The sequence below is a fragment of the Oncorhynchus clarkii genome, unplaced genomic scaffold, assembly GCF_045791955.1.
Source record: "Oncorhynchus clarkii lewisi isolate Uvic-CL-2024 unplaced genomic scaffold, UVic_Ocla_1.0 unplaced_contig_12929_pilon_pilon, whole genome shotgun sequence".
NCBI classification, from domain to species: domain Eukaryota; kingdom Metazoa; phylum Chordata; class Actinopteri; order Salmoniformes; family Salmonidae; genus Oncorhynchus; species Oncorhynchus clarkii.
The window spans coordinates 51,305-64,653 of record NW_027258401.1 but is presented as its reverse complement, the minus strand read 5'-3'; the positions used below and the strand labels follow the sequence as shown (position 1 = coordinate 64,653).

Genomic DNA, 13,349 nt, shown 5'->3' with positions numbered 1-13,349 from the left:
TAACACGGGGTCTAGGTAGGGTTGAGTCAGTCTGATACAGATAGTGTAGTAGGTATTATACTGAGGAATAACACGGGGTCTAGGTAGGGTTGAGTCAGTCTGATACAGATAGTGTAGTAGGTATTATACTGAGGAATAAAACGGGGTCTAGGTAGGGTTGAGTCAGTCTGATACAGATAGTGTAGTAGGTATTATACTGAGGAATAACACGGGGTCTAGGTAGGGTTGAGTCAGTCTGATACAGATAGTGTAGTAGGTATTATACTGAGGAATAACACAGGGTCTAGGTAGGGTTGAGTCAGTCTGATACAGATAGTGTAGTAGGTATTATACTGAGGAATAACACAGGGTCTAGGTAGTATGGAGTCAGTCTGATACAGAGGGGTTAGAGGAGACCCTAACCCCTCGGTCTCCTGTCTGTGGAGACCCTAACCCCTCTGTCCCCTGTCTGTGGAGACCCTAACCCCTCTGTCACCTGTCTGTGGAGACCCTAACCCCTCTGTCCCCTGTCTGTGGAGATCCTAACCCCACTGTCTCCTGTCTGTGGAGACCCTAACCCCTCTGTTCCCTGTCTGTGGAGACCCTAACCCCTCTATTCTCTGTGGCCTATCTAGGATGTAGTGCTGTACTGCCTGGAGAACGGGGTGTGTGACGTCAATCACCGTGACAACGCGGGCTACTGTGCGCTGCACGAGGCATGTGCACGTGGCTGGCTTGCTATCACTCAGCACCTGCTGGAGCACGGTGCCGACGTCAACTGTAGCGCCCAGGAAGGCACCAGGTAGACACACACACACACACACACTTAAGCATGGACACTCACTTTCTCTCTCACTAACACACAGGCCAGACATATGGACATGGACAATTGCCTTCCAAGGCTCTGTACAAAACGCCAGCGTGTGTGGCGTGTCCCTCCCCCCCAGGCCCCTCCATGACGCGGTGGAGAATGACCATCTGGACGTGGTCCGTCTGCTGCTGTCCTACGGAGCTGACCCAACCCTGGCTACGTACTCTGGCCGCAGCCTCCTCCGCATGACACACTCCCACGGCATGGAGGGATTCCTCTCTGGTAAGACTGCTTTAGAGATGGTGTGTGTGTGTGTTCCTCATCTGTGGGGGACACAGTATCATCCTCGGGAGTTGCACCGCGTTACCCCACTATCAGGTTACTTAGCAACAGCTGCAGAGGGGTCGTCCTCTATGGGCTGGCCCTTGTGAGCGGTGCAGTGAGGGGGAGAGAGGTTGCCTGACGACTCAAACAGAATACTTCCACTGTTCTATGTTCACTACATACTTCAGTCTGAGACTGCCGTCAGGGAGGTCGTTGGTGGGGACGTCAGGGAGGTCGTTGGTGGGGACGTCAGGGAGGTTGTTGGTGGGGACGTCAGGGAGGTCGTTGGTGGGGACGTCAGGGAGGTTGTTGGTGGGGACGTCAGTGAGGTCGTTGGTGGGGACGTCAGGGAGGTCGTTGGTGGGTGCCGTCAGGGAGGTCGTTGGTGGGTGCCGTCAGGGAGGTCGTTGGTGGGGACGTCAGGGAGGTTGTTGGTGGGGACGTCAGGGAGGTCGTTGGTGGGTGCCGTCAGGGAGGTCGTTGGTGGGTGCCGTCAGGGAGGTCGTTGGTGGGGACGTCAGGGAGGTCGTTGGTGGGGACGTCAGGGAGGTTGTTGGTGGGGACGTCAGGGAGGTCGTTGGTGGGGACGTCAGGGAGGTCGTTGGTGGGTGCCGTCAGGGAGGTCGTTGGTGGGTGCCGTCAGGGAGGTCGTTGGTGGGTGCCGTCAGGGAGGTCGTTGGTGGGGACGTCAGGGAGGTCGTTGGTGGGGACGTCAGGGAGGTTGTTGGTGGGGACGTCAGGGAGGTCGTTGGTGGGGACGTCAGGGAGGTTGTTGGTGGGGACGTCAGGGAGGTTGTTGGTGGGGACGTCAGGGAGGTCGTTGGTGGGGACGTCAGGGAGGTCGTTGGTGGGGACGTCAGGGAGGTCGTTGGTGGGGACGTCAGGGAGGTCGTTGGTGGGGACGTCAGGGAGGTCGTTGGTGGGTGCCGTCAGGGAGGTCGTTGGTGGGGACGTCAGGGAGGTCGTTGGTGGGGACGTCAGGGAGGTTGTTGGTGGGTGCCGTCAGGGAGGTCGTTGGTGGGTGCCGTCAGGGAGGTTGTTGGTGGGGACGTCAGGGAGGTTGTTGGTGGGGACGTCAGGGAGGTTGTTGGTGGGTGCCGTCAGGGAGGTCGTTGGTGGGGACGTCAGGGAGGTTGTTGGTGGGTGCCGTCAGGGAGGTCGTTGGTGGGTGCCGTCAGGGAGGTCGTTGGTGGGGACGTCAGGGAGGTCGTTGGTGGGGACGTCAGGGAGGTCGTTGGTGGGGACGTCAGGGAGGTCGTTGGTGGGGACGTCAGGGAGGTCGTTGGTGGGTGCCGTCAGGGAGGTCGTTGGTGGGTGCCGTCAGGGAGGTCGTTGGTGGGGACGTCAGGGAGGTTGTTGGTGGGGACGTCAGGGAGGTCGTTGGTGGGTGCCGTCAGGGAGGTCGTTGGTGGGTGCCGTCAGGGAGGTCATTGGTGGGTGCCGTCAGGGAGGTCGTTGGTGGGTGCCGTCAGGGAGGTTGTTGGTGGGGACGTCAGGGAGGTCGTTGGTGGGGACGTCAGGGAGGTCGTTGGTGGGGACGTCAAAACAAAGTCACAGGGGATTGGATCAATGACGAACTTTCAAAACACGGCTTTGCCTACGTGTGTTCTGGCTCTGGCCCAACACAGTGGTTTCTGGGGGCCAGGACAGGGAACTGACGGCCTCATTACACACACACAGACACACACACACGCCCAGGCACCACACAGTTTAAATGGATGGTGAAGAGATATACCAAGGGGAAGTAGAGGACAGCGTTCCATTGAGTGCTTGAGAGAACCGCAGTGAGCTAGCATCCCTCTCTCTCTCTCTCTTCCTCCCTCCCTCTCTTCCTCTCTCTCTCTCTCTTCCTCCCTCCATCCGTTCTCTATTTCAGGGCATTATTAATCAGCCCTGCTCTGGTGCGTGCACACACACACACACACACACACACACACACTTTCCTCCTCTTATACACACTCCAACAGCGATTGCCAAACGGTGCCTAGTTCACTCCACTCACCTAACCTGATCTGTGCTTCCCAGAGAGAGAGAGAAAACGCACAACAAATCCAATTCATTTAGGCAAAAGGGGGGATTAGAATTTCCCCCTTCAGTTCAATTCCACAGTGGCCCACACTGCTGCTTCAGCTCCAGCCCTCTCTGCCTCTCTCCACTCACTAATCCTCAAGTGTTGATGAGTTGATACTATTTTACATAAGCCTGCCCACTAGGAGCACCCCAGAACCCACTAGGAGCACTCCCACCCTCCTTGTCCTCTCCTCCCTCCCTCCCTGTCTTCTCCTCCCTCTCTTCCCTCTGGCCTTTCTGCCCGTCCTCCCTCCCTGGACTCTCCTCTCTCCCTGGATTCTCCTCTCTCTCTTCCCTCTCTGGACTCTCCTCTCTCTCTTCCCTCTCTGGACTCTCCTCTCTCTCTTCCCTCTCTGGACTCTCCTCTCTCTCTTCCCTCTCTGGACTCTCCTCTCGCTCTTCCCTCTCTTGACTCTCTTCTCTCTCTTCCCTCCCTGGACTCTCCTCTCTCTCTTCCCTCTCTGGACTCTCCTCTCTCTCTTCCCTCTCTTGATTCTCCTCTCTCTCTTCCCTCCCTGGACGCTCCTCTCTCTCTTCCCTCTCTTGATTCTCCTCTCTCTCTTCCCTCCCTGGACGCTCCTCTCTCTCTTACCTCCCTGGGCTCTCCTCTCTCTCTTCCCTCTCTGGACTCTCCTCTCCTCTCTCTTCCCTCTCTGGACTTTCCTTTCTCTCTTCCCTCCCTGGACTCTCCTTTCTCTCTTCCCTCCCTGGACTCTCCTCTCTCTCTTCCTTCCTCTGGACTCTCCTCTCTCTTCCAACTCTGGACTCTCCTATCTCCCTTCCCTCACTGGACTCCCCTCTCTATCTTCCTTCCTCTGGACTCTCCTCTCTCTCTCGTCCCTCTCTGGACTCTCCTCTCTCTCTTCCCTCCCTGGACTCTCCTCTCTCTCTTCCCTCTCTTCCCTCCTCTGTCTCTTCACTCCCTGGACTCTCCTTTCTCTCTTCCTTCCTCTGGACTCTCCTCTCTCTCTTCCCGGACTCTCCTTTCTCTCTTCCTTCCTCTGGACTCTCCTTTCTCTCTTCCATCCCTGGACTCTCCTCTCTCTCTTCCCTCCCTGGACTCTCCTCCAACTCTTCCCTCTCTGGACTCTCCTCTCTCTCTTCCCTCTCTGGACTCTCCTCTCTCTCTTCCCTCTCTGGACTCTCCTCTCTCTCTTCCCTCTCTGGACTCTCCTCTCTCTCTTTCCTCTCTGGACTCTCCTCTCTCTCTTTCCTCTCTGGACGCTCCTCTCTCTCTTACCTCCCTGGACTCTCCTCTCTCTCTTCCCTCTCTGGACTCTGCTCTCTCTCATCCCTCTCTGGACTCTCCTCTCTCTCTTCACTCCCTGGACTCTCCTTTCTCTCTTCCCTCCCTGGGTTCTCCTCTCTCTCTTCCTTCCCTGGACTCTCCTCTCTCTCTTCCCTCTCTGGACTCTCCTCTCTCTCTTCCCTCCCTGGACTCTCCTCTCTCTCATCCCTCCCTGGACTCTCCTCTCTCTCTTCCCTCCCTGGACTCTCCTCTCTCTCTTCCTTCCTCTGGACTCTCCTCTCTCTTCCCTCTCTGGACTCTCCTATCTCCCTTCCCTCCCTGGACTCCCCTCTCTCTCTTCCTTCCTCTGGACTCTCCTCTCTCTCTCGTCCCTCTCTGGACTCTCCTCTCTCTCTTACCTCCCTGGACTCTCCTCTCTCTCTTCCCTCTCTTCCCTCCTCTGTCTCTTCACTCCCTGGACTCTCCTTTCTCTCTTCCTTCCTCTGGACTCTCCTCTCTCTCTTCCCTCCCTGGACTCTCCTTTCTCTCTTCCTTCCTCTGGACTCTCCTTTCTCTCTTCCATCCCTGGACTGTCCTCTCTCTTCCCTCCCTGGACTCTCCTCTCTCTCTTCCCTCTCTGGACTCTCCTCTCTCTCTTCCCTCTCTGGACTCTCCTCTCTCTCGTTCCTCTCTGGACTCTCCTCTCTCTCTTTCCTCTCTGGACTCTCCTCTCTCTCTTCCCTCTCTTGATTCTCATCTCTCTCTTCCCTCCCTGGACTCTCCTCTCTCTCTTCCCTCCCTGGACTCTCCTCTCTCTCTTCCCTCTCTGGACTCTCCTCTCTCTCTTCCCTCTCTGGACTCTCCTCTCTCTCTTCCCTCTCTGGACTCTCCTCTCTCTCTTCCCTCCCTGGACTCTCCTCTCTCTCTTCCCTCTCTGGACTCTCCTCACTCTCTTCCCTCTCTGGACTCTCCACTCTCTCTTCCCTCTCTGGACTCTCCTCTCTCTCTTCCCTCCCTGGACTCTCCTCTCTCTCTTCCCTCCCTGGACTCTCTTCTCTCTCTTCCCTCCCTGGACTCTCCTCTCTCTCTTCCCTCTCTGGACTCTCCTCTCTCTTTCTGGACTCTCCTCTCTCTCTCTGGACTCTCCTCTCTCTCTCTGGACTCTCCTCTCTCTCTCTGGACTCTCCTCTCTCTCTTCCCTCCCTGGACTCTCCTCTCTCTCTCTGGACTCTCCTCTCTCTCTCTGGACTCTCCTCTCTCTCTCTTCCCTCTCTGGACTCTCCTCTCGCTCTTCCCTCCCTGGACTCCCCTCTCTCTCTTCCTTCCTCTGGACTCTCCTCTCTCTCTTCCCTCCCTGGACTCTCCTTTCTCTCTTCCTTCCTCTGGACTCTCCTTTCTCTCTTCCATCCCTGGACTGTCCTCTCTCTCTTCCCTCCCTGGACTCTCCTCTCTATCTTCCTTCCTCTGGACTCTCCTCTCTCTCTTCCCTCCCTGGACTCTCCTCTCTCTCTTCCCTCCCTGGACTCTCCTCTCTATCATTCCTCCCTGGACTCTCCTCTCTCTCTTCCCTCCCTGGACTCTCCTCTCTCTTCCCTCTCTGGACTCTCCTTTCTCTCTTCCCTCACTGGACTCTCCTTTCTCTCTTTCCTCCCTGGACTCTCCTCTCTCTCTTCCTTCCTCTGGACTCTCCTCTCTCTTCCCTCTCTGGACTCTCCTATCTCCCTTCCCTCCCTGGACTCCCCTCTCTCTCTTCCTTCCTCTGCACTCTTCTCTCTCTCTCTGGACTCTCCTCTCTCTCTTCCCTCTTTTGATTCTCCTCTCTCTCTTCCCTCCCTGGACTCTCCTCTCTCTCTCTTGACTCTCCTCTCTCTCTTCCCTCCCTGGACTCTACTCTCTCTCTCTGGACTCTCCTCTCTCTCTTCCCTCTCTGGACTCCCCTCTCTCTCTTCCCTCCCTGGACTCTCCTCTCTCTCTCTGGACTCTCCTCTCTCCCTTCCCTCTCTGGACTCTCCTCTCTCTCTTCCCTCCCTGGACTCTCCTCTCTCTCTTCCCTCCCTGGACTCTCCTGTCTCTCTTCCCTCCCTGGACTCTCCTCTCTCTCTTCCCTCCCTGGACTCTCCTCTCTCTCTCTGGACTCTCCTCTCTCTCTTCCCTCTCTGGACTCTCCTCTCTCTCTTCCCTCCCTGGACTCTCCTCTCTCTCTTCCCTCTCTGGACTCTCCTCTCGCTCTTCCCTCTCTTGACTCTCCTCTCTCTCTTCCCTCCCTCTATTCTCCTCTCTCTCTTCCCTCCCTGGACTCTCCTCTCTCTCTTCCCTCTCTGGACTCTCCTCTCTCTCTTCCCTCCCTGGACTCTCCTCTCTCTCTTCCCTCTCTGGACTCTCCTCTCTCTCTTCCCTCTCTGGACTCTCCTCTCTCTCTTCCCTCTCTGGACTCTCCTCTCTCTCTTCCCTCCCTGGACTCTCCTCTCTCTCTTCCCTCCCTGGACTCTCCTCTCGCTCTTCCCTCTCTGTACTCTCCTCTCTCTCTCTGGACTCTCCTCTCTCTCTCTCTGGACTCTCCTCTCTCTCTCTGGACTCTCCTCTCTCCCCTCCCTGGACTCTCCTCTCTCTCTCTGGACTCTCCTCTCTCTCTCTGGACTCTCCTCTCTCTCTTCCCTCTCTGGACTCTCCTCTCGCTCTTCCCTCCCTGGACTCTCCTCTCTCTCTTCCCTCTCTGGACTCTCCTTTCTCTCTTCCCTCTCTGGATTCTCCTCTCTCTCTTCCCTCCCTGGACTCTCCTCTCTCTCTTCCCTCCCTGGACTCTCCTCTCTCTCATCCCTCCCTGGACTCTCCTCTCTCTCTTCCCTCCCTGGACTCTCCTCTCTCTTCCCTCTCTGGACTCTCCTTTCTCTCTTCCCTCCCTGGACTCTCCTTTCTCTCTTCCCTCCCTGGACTCTCCTCTCTCTCTTCCTTCCTCTGGACTCTCCTCTCTCTTCCCTCTTTGGACTCTCCTCTCTCTCTTCCCTCCCTGGACTCTCCTCTCTCTCTTCCCTCTCTGGACTCGCCTCTCTCTCTTCCCTCTCTGGACTCTCCTCTCTCTCTTCCCTCTCTGGACTCTCCTCTCTCTCTTCCCTCTCTGGACTCTCCTCTCGCTCTTCCCTCTCTTGACTCTCTTCTCTCTCTTCCCTCCCTGGACTCTCCTCTCTCTCTTCCCTCCCTGGACGCTCCTCTCTCTCTTCCCTCTCTTGATTCTCCTCTCTCTCTTCCCTCCCTGGACGCTCCTCTCTCTCTTACCTCCCTGGGCTCTCCTCTCTCTCTTCCCTCTCTGGACTCTCCTCTCCTCTCTCTTCCCTCTCTGGACTCTCCTTTCTCTCTTCCCTCCCTGGACTCTCCTTTCTCTCTTCCCTCCCTGGACTCTCCTCTCTCTCTTCCTTCCTCTGGACTCTCCTCTCTCTTCCCTCTCTGGACTCTCCTATCTCCCTTCCCTCACTGGACTCCCCTCTCTCTCTTCCTTCCTCTGGACTCTCCTCTCTCTCTCGTCCCTCTCTGGACTCTCCTCTCTCTCTTCCCTCCCTGGACTCTCCTCTCTCTCTTCCCTCTCTTCCCTCCTCTGTCTCTTCACTCCCTGGACTCTCCTTTCTCTCTTCCTTCCTCTGGACTCTCCTCTCTCTCTTCCCTCCCTGGACTCTCCTTTCTCTCTTCCTTCCTCTGGACTCTCCTTTCTCTCTTCCATCCCTGGACTCTCCTCTCTCTCTTCCCTCCCTGGACTCTCCTCCAACTCTTCCCTCTCTGGACTCTCCTCTCTCTCTTCCCTCTCTGGACTCTCCTCTCTCTCTTCCCTCTCTGGACTCTCCTCTCTCTCTTCCCTCTCTGGACTCTCCTCTCTCTCTTTCCTCTCTGGACTCTCCTCTTTCTCTTTCCTCTCTGGACGCTCCTCTCTCTCATCCCTCTCTGGACTCTCCTCTCTCTCTTCACTCCCTGGACTCTCCTTTCTCTCTTCCCTCCCTGGGTTCTCCTCTCTCTCTTTCCTCTCTGGACTCTCCTCTCTCTCTTCCCTCTCTGGACTCTCCTCTCTCTCATCCCTCTCTGGACTCTCCTCTCTCTCTTCACTCCCTGGACTCTCCTTTCTCTCTTCCCTCCCTGGGTTCTCCTCTCTCTCTTCCTTCCCTGGACTCTCCTCTCTCTCTTCCCTCTCTGGACTCTCCTCTCTCTCTTCCCTCCCTGGACTCTCCTCTCTCTCATCCCTCCCTGGACACTCCTCTCTCTCTTCCCTCCCTGGACTCTCCTCTCTCTCTTCCTTCCTCTGGACTCTCCTCTCTCTTCCCTCTCTGGACTCTCCTATCTCCCTTCCCTCCCTGGACTCCCCTCTCTCTCTTCCTTCCTCTGGACTCTCCTCTCTCTCTCGTCCCTCTCTGGACTCTCCTCTCTCTCTTCCCTCTCTTCCCTCCTCTGTCTCTTCACTCCCTGGACTCTCCTTTCTCTCTTCCTTCCTCTGGACTCTCCTCTCTCTCTTCCCTCCCTGGACTCTCCTATCTCTCTTCCTTCCTCTGGACTCTCCTTTCTCTCTTCCTTCCCTGGACTGTCCTCTCTCTTCCCTCCCTGGACTCTCCTCTCTCTCTTCCATCTCTGGACTTTCCTCTCTCTCTTCCCTCTCTGGACTCTCCTCTCTCTCTTCCCTCTCTGGACTCTCCTCTCTCTCGTTCCTCTCTGGACTCTCCTCTCTCTCTTTCCTCTCTGGACTCTCCTCTCTCTCTTCCCTCTCTTGATTCTCATCTCTCTCTTCCCTCCCTGGACTCTCCTCTCTCTCTTCCCTCCCTGGACTCTCCTCTCTCTCTTCCCTCTCTGGACTCTCCTCTCTCTCTTCCCTCTCTGGACTCCTCACTCTCTCTTCCCTCTCTGGACTCTCCTCTCTCTCTTCCCTCGCTGGACTCTCCTCTCTCTCTTCCCTCTCTGGACTCTCCTCTCTCTCTTCCCTCACTGGACTCTCCTCTCTCTCTTCCCTCTCTGGACTCTCCTCTCTCTCTTCCCTCTCTGGACTCTCCACTCTCTCTTCCCTCTCTGGACTCTCCTCTCTCTCTTCCCTCCCTGGACTCTCCTCTCTCTCTTCCCTCCCTGGACTCTCCTCTCGCTCTTCCCTCTCTGTACTCTCCTCTCTCTCTCTGGACTCTCCTCTCTCTCTCTCTGGACTATCCTCTCTCTCTCTGGACTCTCCTCTCTCCCCTCCCTGGACTCTCCTCTCTCTCTCTGGACTCTCCTCTCTCTCTCTGGACTCTCCTCTCTCTCTTCCCTCTCTGGACTCTCCTCTCGCTCTTCCCTCCCTGGACTCTCCTCTCTCTCTTCCCTCTCTGGACTCTCCTTTCTCTCTTCCCTCTCTGGATTCTCCTCTCTCTCTTCCCTCCCTGGACTCTCCTCTCTCTCTTCCCTCCCTGGACTCTCCTCTCTCTCATCCCTCCCTGGACTCTCCTCTCTCTCTTCCCTCCCTGGACTCTCCTCTCTCTTCCCTCTCTGGACTCTCCTTTCTCTCTTCCCTCCCTGGACTCTCCTTTCTCTCTTCCCTCCCTGGACTCTCCTCTCTCTCTTCCTTCCTCTGGACTCTCCTCTCTCTTCCCTCTTTGGACTCTCCTCTCTCTCTTCCCTCCCTGGACTCTCCTCTCTCTCTTCCCTCTCTGGACTCGCCTCTCTCTCTTCCCTCTCTGGACTCTCCTCTCTCTCTTCCCTCTCTGGACTCTCCTCTCTCTCTTCCCTCTCTGGACTCTCCTCTCGCTCTTCCCTCTCTTGACTCTCTTCTCTCTCTTCCCTCCCTGGACTCTCCTCTCTCTCTTCCCTCCCTGGACGCTCCTCTCTCTCTTCCCTCTCTTGATTCTCCTCTCTCTCTTCCCTCCCTGGACGCTCCTCTCTCTCTTACCTCCCTGGGCTCTCCTCTCTCTCTTCCCTCTCTGGACTCTCCTCTCCTCTCTCTTCCCTCTCTGGACTCTCCTTTCTCTCTTCCCTCCCTGGACTCTCCTTTCTCTCTTCCCTCCCTGGACTCTCCTCTCTCTCTTCCTTCCTCTGGACTCTCCTCTCTCTTCCCTCTCTGGACTCTCCTATCTCCCTTCCCTCACTGGACTCCCCTCTCTCTCTTCCTTCCTCTGGACTCTCCTCTCTCTCTCGTCCCTCTCTGGACTCTCCTCTCTCTCTTCCCTCCCTGGACTCTCCTCTCTCTCTTCCCTCTCTTCCCTCCTCTGTCTCTTCACTCCCTGGACTCTCCTTTCTCTCTTCCTTCCTCTGGACTCTCCTCTCTCTCTTCCCTCCCTGGACTCTCCTTTCTCTCTTCCTTCCTCTGGACTCTCCTTTCTCTCTTCCATCCCTGGACTCTCCTCTCTCTCTTCCCTCCCTGGACTCTCCTCCAACTCTTCCCTCTCTGGACTCTCCTCTCTCTCTTCCCTCTCTGGACTCTCCTCTCTCTCTTCCCTCTCTGGACTCTCCTCTCTCTCTTCCCTCTCTGGACTCTCCTCTCTCTCTTTCCTCTCTGGACTCTCCTCTTTCTCTTTCCTCTCTGGACGCTCCTCTCTCTCATCCCTCTCTGGACTCTCCTCTCTCTCTTCACTCCCTGGACTCTCCTTTCTCTCTTCCCTCCCTGGGTTCTCCTCTCTCTCTTTCCTCTCTGGACTCTCCTCTCTCTCTTCCCTCTCTGGACTCTCCTCTCTCTCATCCCTCTCTGGACTCTCCTCTCTCTCTTCACTCCCTGGACTCTCCTTTCTCTCTTCCCTCCCTGGGTTCTCCTCTCTCTCTTCCTTCCCTGGACTCTCCTCTCTCTCTTCCCTCTCTGGACTCTCCTCTCTCTCTTCCCTCCCTGGACTCTCCTCTCTCTCATCCCTCCCTGGACACTCCTCTCTCTCTTCCCTCCCTGGACTCTCCTCTCTCTCTTCCTTCCTCTGGACTCTCCTCTCTCTTCCCTCTCTGGACTCTCCTATCTCCCTTCCCTCCCTGGACTCCCCTCTCTCTCTTCCTTCCTCTGGACTCTCCTCTCTCTCTCGTCCCTCTCTGGACTCTCCTCTCTCTCTTCCCTCTCTTCCCTCCTCTGTCTCTTCACTCCCTGGACTCTCCTTTCTCTCTTCCTTCCTCTGGACTCTCCTCTCTCTCTTCCCTCCCTGGACTCTCCTTTCTCTCTTCCTTCCTCTGGACTCTCCTTTCTCTCTTCCTTCCCTGGACTGTCCTCTCTCTTCCCTCCCTGGACTCTCCTCTCTCTCTTCCATCTCTGGACTGTCCTCTCTCTCTTCCCTCTCTGGAGTCTCCTCTCTCTCTTCCCTCTCTGGACTCTCCTCTCTCTCGTGGCTCTCTGGAGTCTCCTCTCTCTCTTTCCTCTCTGGACTCTCCTCTCTCTCTTCCCTCTCTTGATTCTCATCTCTCTCTTCCCTCCCTGGACTCTCCTCTCTCTCTTCCCTCCCTGGACTCTCCTCTCTCTCTTCCCTCTCTGGACTCTCCTCTCTCTCTTCCCTCTCTGGACTCCTCACTCTCTCTTCCCTCTCTGGACTCTCCTCTCTCTCTTCCCTCACTGGACTCTCCTCTCTCTCTTCCCTCCCTGTACTCTCCTCTCTCTCTTCCCTCCCTGGACTCTCCTCTCTCTCTTCCCTCTCTGGACTCTCCTCTCTCTTTCTGGACTCTCCTCTCTCTCTCTGGACTCTCCTCTCTCTCTCTGGACTCTCCTCTCTCTCTCTGGACTCTCCTCTCTCTCTTCCCTCCCTGGACTCTCCTCTCTCTCTCTGGACTCTCCTCTCTCTCTCTGGACTCTCCTCTCTCTCTCTTCCCTCTCTGGACTCTCCTCTCGCTCTTCCCTCCCTGGACTCCCCTCTCTCTCTTCCTTCCTCTGGACTCTCCTCTCTCTCTTCCCTCCCTGGACTCTCCTTTCTCTCTTCCTTCCTCTGGACTCTCCTTTCTCTCTTCCATCCCTGGACTGTCCTCTCTCTCTTCCCTCCCTGGACTCTCCTCTCTATCTTCCTTCCTCTGGACTCTCCTCTCTCTCTTCCCTCCCTGGACTCTCCTCTCTCTCTTCCCTCCCTGGACTCTCCTCTCTCTCATTCCTCCCTGGACTCTCCTCTCTCTCTTCTCTCCCTGGACTCTCCTCTCTCTTCCCTCTCTGGACTCTCCTTTCTATCTTCCCTCCCTGGACTCTCCTTTCTCTCTTCCCTCCCTGGACTCTCCTCTCTCTCTTCCTTCCTCTGGACTCTCCTCTCTCTTCCCTCTCTGGACTCTCCTATCTCCCTTCCCTCCCTGGACTCCCCTCTCTCTCTTCCTTCCTCTGCACTCTCCTCTCTCTCTCGTCCCTCTCTGGACTCTCCTCTCGCTCTTCCCTCCCTGGACTCCCCTCTCTCTCTTCCTTCCTCTGGACTCTCCTCTCTCTCTTCCCTCCCTGGACTCTCCTTTCTCTCTTCCTTCCTCTGGACTCTCCTTTCTCTCTTCCATCCCTGGACTGTCCTCTCTCTCTTCCCTCTCTGGACTCTCCTCTCGCTCTTCCCTCCCTGGACTCTCCTCTCTCTCTTCCCTCTCTGGACTCTCCTTTCTCTCTTCCCTCTCTGGATTCTCCTCTCTCTCTTCCCTCCCTGGACTCTCCTCTCTCTCTTCCCTCCCTGGACTCTCCTCTCTCTCATCCCTCCCTGGACTCGCCTCTCTCTCTTCCCTCCCTGGACTCTCCTCTCTCTTCCCTCTCTGGACTCTCCTTTCTCTCTTCCCTCCCTGGACTCTCCTTTCTCTCTTCCCTCCCTGGACTCTCCTCTCTCTCTTCCTTCCTCTGGACTCTCCTCTCTCTTCCCTCTTTGGACTCTCCTCTCTCTCTTCCCTCCCTGGACTCTCCTCTCTCTCTTCCCTCTCTGGACTCTCCTCTCTCTCTTCCCTCCCTGGACTCTCCTCTCTCTCTTCCCTCTCTGGACTCTCCTCTCTCTCTTCCCTCTCTGGACTCCTCACTCTCTCTTCCCTCTCTGG

The 13,349-nt window shown here is 56.4% G+C and overlaps 1 protein-coding gene across 1 annotated transcript in view; it reads left to right on the top strand.

The window, feature by feature from the left end:
- Positions 1–614: 614 nt before the first annotated feature.
- The window catches only part of LOC139396855 (BCL-6 corepressor-like), a gene marked incomplete at its 5' end in the record, with an annotated part of 29,056 nt that continues 16,321 nt past the window's right edge, over positions 615–13,349 (top strand). The window contains 2 exons of the mRNA XM_071143772.1: positions 615–781; positions 927–1,072. Coding sequence (XP_070999873.1) covers positions 615–781; positions 927–1,072 — 313 coding nt within the window. The remainder of the gene's footprint in view (positions 782–926; positions 1,073–13,349) is intronic.